Below are 6,458 nucleotides of genomic sequence, written 5' to 3' on the forward strand. Positions count from 1 at the left end.
GAAGCGTCTCTCCATCAGTGACAGACTCCGGTTTGATCATAAAAGGCTGAACAGTTTCAGTGTATGTGAGTGTGTGTGTGTGTGTGTGTGTGTGTGTGTGTGAGTGTGTGTGTGTATCAGTGACTCAGGTCTGAAGTGGTTCTGTGGATTGGGTGTGAACTCGTCCTGATGAACTGAACCGGATCTCACACTGAAGCCGAGGCGTCTCTCCTCCGTCTCTCCTCCGTCTCTCCTCCGTCTCTCATCCGTCTCTCCTCCGTCTCTCCTCCGTCTCTCCTCCGTCTCTCCTCCGTCTCTCATCCGTCTCTCCTCCGTCTCTCCTCCGTCTCTCATCCGTCTCTCCTCCGTCTCTCCTCCGTCTCTCCTCCGTCTCTCCTCCGTCTCTCATCCGTCTCTCCTCCGTCTCTCCTCCGTCTCTCATCCGTCTCTCCTCCGTCTCTCCTCCGTCTCTCCTCCGTCTCTCATCCGTCTCTCATCCGTCTCTCCTCCGTCTCTCCTCCGTCTCTCATCCGTCTCTCCTCCGTCTCTCCTCCGTCTCTCCTCCGTCTCTCATCCGTCTCTCCTCCGTCTCTCCTCCGTCTCTCCTCCGTCTCTCCTCCGTCTCTCCTCCGTCTCTCCTCCGTCTCTCCTCCGTCTCTCATCCGTCTCTCCTCCGTCTCTCCTCCGTCTCTCCTCCGTCTCTCATCCGTCTCTCCTCCGTCTCTCCTCCGTCTCTCCTCCGTCTCTCATCCGTCTCTCATCCGTCTCTCCTCCGTCTCTCCTCCGTCTCTCCTCCGTCTCTCCTCCGTCTCTCCTCCGTCTCTCATCCGTCTCTCCTCCGTCTCTCCTCCGTCTCTCATCCGTCTCTCCTCCGTCTCTCCTCCGTCTCTCCTCCGTCTCTCCTCCGTCTCTCATCCGTCTCTCCTCCGTCTCTCCTCCGTCTCTCATCCGTCTCTCCTCCGTCTCTCATCCGTCTCTCCTCCGTCTCTCCTCCGTCTCTCCTCCGTCTCTCCTCCGTCTCTCCTCCGTCTCTCGTTCCAGTGTGAAGTTTCAATCAATGTCTGAGATCCAGCGCGCGCATTAGCTCTTCACACACACACGCACACGCACACGCACACGCACACGCACACGCACACACACACACACACTGATCAATGCCAATCTCTGGTGTCATATGAACGCTCTATTTCTGATCTGCTGTTAATTGCTCTTGTTCTGATCAATAACTCGTGAAGAAAAGACAAAACCGTTTCATAGCAAATGAAGGAATAAATCAGAGATATGAACGAGAATCTTCATCTGAAGCTCAGGCCTCAGGCCGTCACAGACACATCCCAGCATGCTTTGTGTTTTCATCACAGCTGAACGCTCGTTATAATCACACACACACACACACACACACACACACACACACACACACACAACACACACACACACACACACACACACACACACACACACACACACACACACACACACACACACACACACACACACACACACACACACACACGTGTTCAGATTCACATCCTCTCATTAAAGTGAGAGATTTCGGTCCTCCATTGACAGGCTAAGCAACTTCAGGAAGTTCATCAGGAGAGACGGAGCGGATTCTTCCAGATGTTCTGCAGAGACTCTTTATATGAGGAAGGTTTGAGGACATTAGGAGACGACCACAGGACTCATTAATGGAGAACTGGCCCTTTAAGAGCCGCTGTTGATCTGCAGTAAACTACAGTGTTAGGAATGTTTTAACGTTAAAGTTTTAAGACTTTCTGATCCAATTAAAGACGTTCAGGCCTTACTGTGCGTTAAATCACACTCTTCTTCACTCTTCACTCTTCACTGTTCACTGTTCACTCTTCACTCTTCACTGTTCACTGTTCACTCTTCACTCTTCACTGTTCACTCTTCACTCTTCACTGTTCACTGTTCACTCTTCACTCTTCACTGTTCACTGTTCACTCTTCACTCTTCACTGTTCACTGTTCACTCTTCACTCTTCACTGTTCACTGTTCACTCTTCACTCTTCACTGTTCACTCTTCACTCTTCACTGTTCACTGTTCACTCTTCACTCTTCACTGTTCACTGTTCACTCTTCACTCTTCACTGTTCACTCTTCACTCTTCACTCTTCACGTGTCTCGACATTAAGCCGGTTCACGTGCTTGTCCTTATAAAAATTTAAAAAAATGTGTGTGCTGTAAATATAATTTATTCTGAAGCAATATTCTCACCAGTGTTCAATCAGCTTTGACATATTTAAATCTGCATATCTCTGATATTTTTACCTTTTATAAAGATCATGTTCCCCTAATCTTATTAAATATAGGCTATGCTTCAGCTTTCAGTTTATATTCTAAAATTTGATCAATAAATTAAATTAGAATAAGACACTATAGGCTGTTACCAATCAAAATAAAAAATTACAACTGCATTAAATAATGTTATGAGGTTGTTTTAAATATTTTTTGAATATATACAAATAAGAAATGTTGGAAAGATGTTTAAACGTGAAAGTAAAATGGCAGTAGGTGGCGGCAGGAGACCATCTGAATGAGCGAGTCATTGAGTCGATTCGATCAAACTGCCGATTTGATTCATTCAAACGGCCAATTTGTTCAAACAGCTGATTTGTTCAAACAGCCGATTTGTTCAAACGGCCAATTCGTTCAAACGGCTAATTCGTTCAAACGGCTAATCCGTTCAAACGGCCAATTCGTTCAAACGGCTAATTCGTTCAAACGGCCAATTCGTTCAAACAGCTGATTTGTTCAAACGGCCAATTCGATTTGTTCAAATGGCCAATTCATTCAAACGGCCGATTCGTTCAAACGGCCAATTCGTTCAAACTGCTAATTCGTTCAAACGGCTAATTCGTTCAAACGGCCAATTCGATCAAACGGCTAATTCGTTCAAACGGCCGATTCGTTCAAACGGCCAATTCGTTCAAACGGCTAATTCGTTCAAACGGCCGATTCGTTCAAACGGCCAATTCGTTCAAACGGCTAATTCGTTCAAACGGCCGATTCGTTCAAACGGCCGATTCGTTCAAACGGCCAATTCGTTCAAACGGCCGATTCGTTCAAACTGCTGATTTGTTCACACGGCCAATTCGATTCGTTCAATCGGCTAATTCGATTTGTTCAAATGGCCAATTCGTTCAAACGGCCGAATCGTTCAAACGGCTGATTCGTTCAAACGGCCGAATCGTTCAAACGGCTGATTCGTTCAAACGGCTGATTCGTTCAAACGGCCAATTCGTTCAAACGGCCGAATCGTTCAAACGGCTAATTCGATTTGTTCAAAAGGCCAATTCGTTCAAACGGCCGAATCGTTCAAACGGCCGAATCGTTCAAACGGCTGATTCGTTCAAACGGCCGAATCGTTCAAACGGCTGATTCGTTCAAACGGCTGATTCGTTCAAACGGCCGATTCGTTCAAACGGCTGATTCGTTCAAACGGCTGATTCGTTCAAACGGCTGATTCGTTCAAACGGCCGAATCGTTCAAACGGCTGATTCGTTCAAACGGCTGATTCGTTCAAACGGCCAATTCGTTCAAACGGCCAATTCGATTCGTTCAAATGGCCAATTCGTTCAAAAGGCCAATTCGTTCAAACGGCCGAATCGTTCAAACGGCCGAATCGTTCAAACGGCCGAATCGTTCAAACGGCTGATTCGTTCAAACGGCCGAATCGTTCAAACGGCTGATTCGTTCAAACGGCCGAATCGTTCAAACGGCTGATTCGTTCAGACGGCTGATTCGTTCAGTAACACACTGTGAGATGCGTTATGCTTCTGCTGTGATCTTTGTTTGGAACTATTTTCGCTGCTGAAATAGAACAAAAACACTCAATATTGAATCTAAAATGTGACTTAATGTTAATAATTGTTTATGGAACTGTCATATGAAATAAGTGTAATGTGTTGTTGCAACTGTATCATATGTTATAAATATAAATAAGCTCCACATTTCTGCGTCCGCTAAAGTCGCGCGTGAATTCGCTTCTGCCAGCGGCTCGTCTCGTTGTGAAATGGCCGACATGATTGTTTTAAAATGCGGTGAATAAGCTCAATGTGGCGGCTTTAGCTGGCCTGTAAAGAGTAAAGAGTGTTTAAACTCCTCCTCACTCACTTCCTTCCAAGCGAGATCCTTTTATTCTGTTTCTATAAAGTCTGAAGATGTGTCGACCGCTCCGGGTCTCCACAGATGATTCGGTCCTCAGTGATGTCACCACTAGAGCAGATCCTGATTGGTTAACGCGGCGTGAACATCCGCCAAAGTTCAGATTTTTCAACTTCCACGAATCTTAAGATGTCCCTGACTCAGGTTATTTCACTGCATTTCCTCCGATAGTTCCCATCATTCCTCGATCTCAGCGGCGTCTCGTCTGCCGGTGCGCATCAGCATCAGCTGGAAACTCTGATGAAAGGTGTCAGAAACACGGCCTATTTTTAGACGCGTCGTGAGCCGCGCTCTCATTGGACGGCGACGGGACAGGAAGTGATTATGTATGAGCCTCTTCCTCAGAGTTTCTGTCTCGTTTCCAATCGTCGGGTTTAATATGGAGTCGCTCTAACAGCTCCAGCTCTTCTTTCCTCAAGGTTTAGGAGTGTGTTTATGGGGATTCTTCGAGAAGCGCATTTGTGATGTTGGACGAGAAGTCAAGCGGCCGTCCCCAAACTGGGCCCACAAAGTTGGGAGCATGAAATTGTCCAAAATGTCTTGGTGAAGCATTAAGAGTTCCTTTCACTGGAACTAACCCCTGAAAAACAACCCCACCCCATAATCCCCCCTCCACCAAACTTTACACTTGGCACAATGCAGTCAGGCAAGTCCCGTTCCCCTGGCAACCGCCAAACCCAGACAGAGACGCGTGATTGGACGAGGCTCATTGTTCACACACCACTGTGGGCTCAGGGTCGGTCTCTCCTCCATCTCAACAGGGCACAATATGTTCAGAGACCAACACGAGTCCAGATTAATGCAGGACTCAAGGTGATGAGGACGGCCAATAATAGCACACACACACACACACACACACACACACACACTCTCTCAGTGTGTATCTGAGCCTTCATTAGGCAGGTTGAGGTGAGTTTGTCTGTCAGATCGGTGTAATAATGAAGAAAAAAGATGTAGTTACAGCGACTGGAGCGGTTTATGTTTGCTATCATCTGCGTTATGTTAATGAGCAGCTGGTGGGTGATTTTGATTGGATCGCTGTGGCTACTGATCTCATTTGATTGACAGGTGCTGGGGGGGGGGCATATTATCCATCACTACTGGAAACCTTGAATTCGTCTCATATTTGATGCGTTGTTCACATCCAAGCGCTTTTTTTTGTTGTTTAGCGGATAAAGCGTTGGATGGAAATGGCAATAATCGATCATTTTTCCGTTTAACTGTCGCGTTTCTTTTGGAAACACTTTATATCGCAAATAAATGTCACATGACAGAATTAGCCAATAGCGTCCGTGTCGTTAAAGCAGCGTTTCTCTGTAGGCGCATTACATCCATATTATTAAATAGTCAATTAAATTATTTTATTACCAGGTTTATTTTTCCGGATTTAAACATTCTTGGACACATTTGGGATAATGCACACAAGCCAACACAATATATAATAACACTGATCTAGAGGATAATTCAATCCTGAAATCTTACATATTGTGCCTTTAATATGCAAAATAATTTTATCTCAAGGAAATCGGAAAAAAATAAAGTGAGTTGAATCCGAAAAGCTGTAAGTATAGGATACACAAGTATAAAGTTCAGGTTTCAGGAAAGAAAACGAGAGATTTGATGTTTTTTGGTTTCATGATCTGAACACATTAACAACATTTCACTGGACCAATCGACAAATGTGTCCCATTGCTGTCAGATTATCTTCTGATTAATATTTCATAATTGAGTGATTATTGGTGGAAAAAGTAAGCGGTAAACTGCCGAATTTCCGCTTCATCCAAAGCCAGGGAATAAATGCGGAAGTGTTTGACTAAAGATGAGCGGACTAAAGCCTGCAGTTATTTTATTAAAAATACAAAAAAATACTGTAATATTGTGAGATATTATTCCAATGTAGAATAACTGATTTCCATGTGAATATATTTTAAAATGTAATTTATTTTTGTGATGCAAAGCTGAATTTTCAGCATCACGATCCGTCAGAAATCATTCCAATATGAAACATTTATGATTATTATCAGTATTTTTTTAGGATTATTAGATGAATAGAAAGTTCAGAAGAACAGCATTTATCTGAGATTGAAGCTTTAGTAATATGTCACTTTTGATCAATTTAATGCGTCCTTGATGAATAAAAGTATTCATTTCTTTAAGTTCTTTCCCCAAAAATAAATAAATAATGAAATTCTTAATGACCCCAAACTTTTACAAATATTGTGAAAGCTTCAATCTCAGATAAATGCTGTTCTTCTGAACTTAAAGAAAAACCTTTTCAAATATTGATACAC

At 44.1% G+C, this 6,458-nt stretch overlaps 1 protein-coding gene across 1 annotated transcript in view; it reads right to left on the minus strand.

Moving 5' to 3' along the window:
• The window catches only part of LOC307127215 (chemokine-like protein TAFA-2), a gene marked incomplete at its 5' end in the record, with an annotated part of 20,313 nt that extends 19,980 nt beyond the window's left edge, over window positions 1–333 (minus strand). The window contains one exon of the mRNA XM_079818331.1: window positions 192–333. Coding sequence (XP_079674457.1) covers window positions 192–333 — 142 coding nt within the window. The remainder of the gene's footprint in view (window positions 1–191) is intronic.
• Window positions 334–6,458: the final 6,125 nt, after the last annotated feature.

The sequence above is a fragment of the Gobio gobio genome (assembly GCF_949357685.1).
Source record: "Gobio gobio genome assembly, chromosome: 5".
In the NCBI taxonomy this organism is placed as follows: domain Eukaryota; kingdom Metazoa; phylum Chordata; class Actinopteri; order Cypriniformes; family Gobionidae; genus Gobio; species Gobio gobio.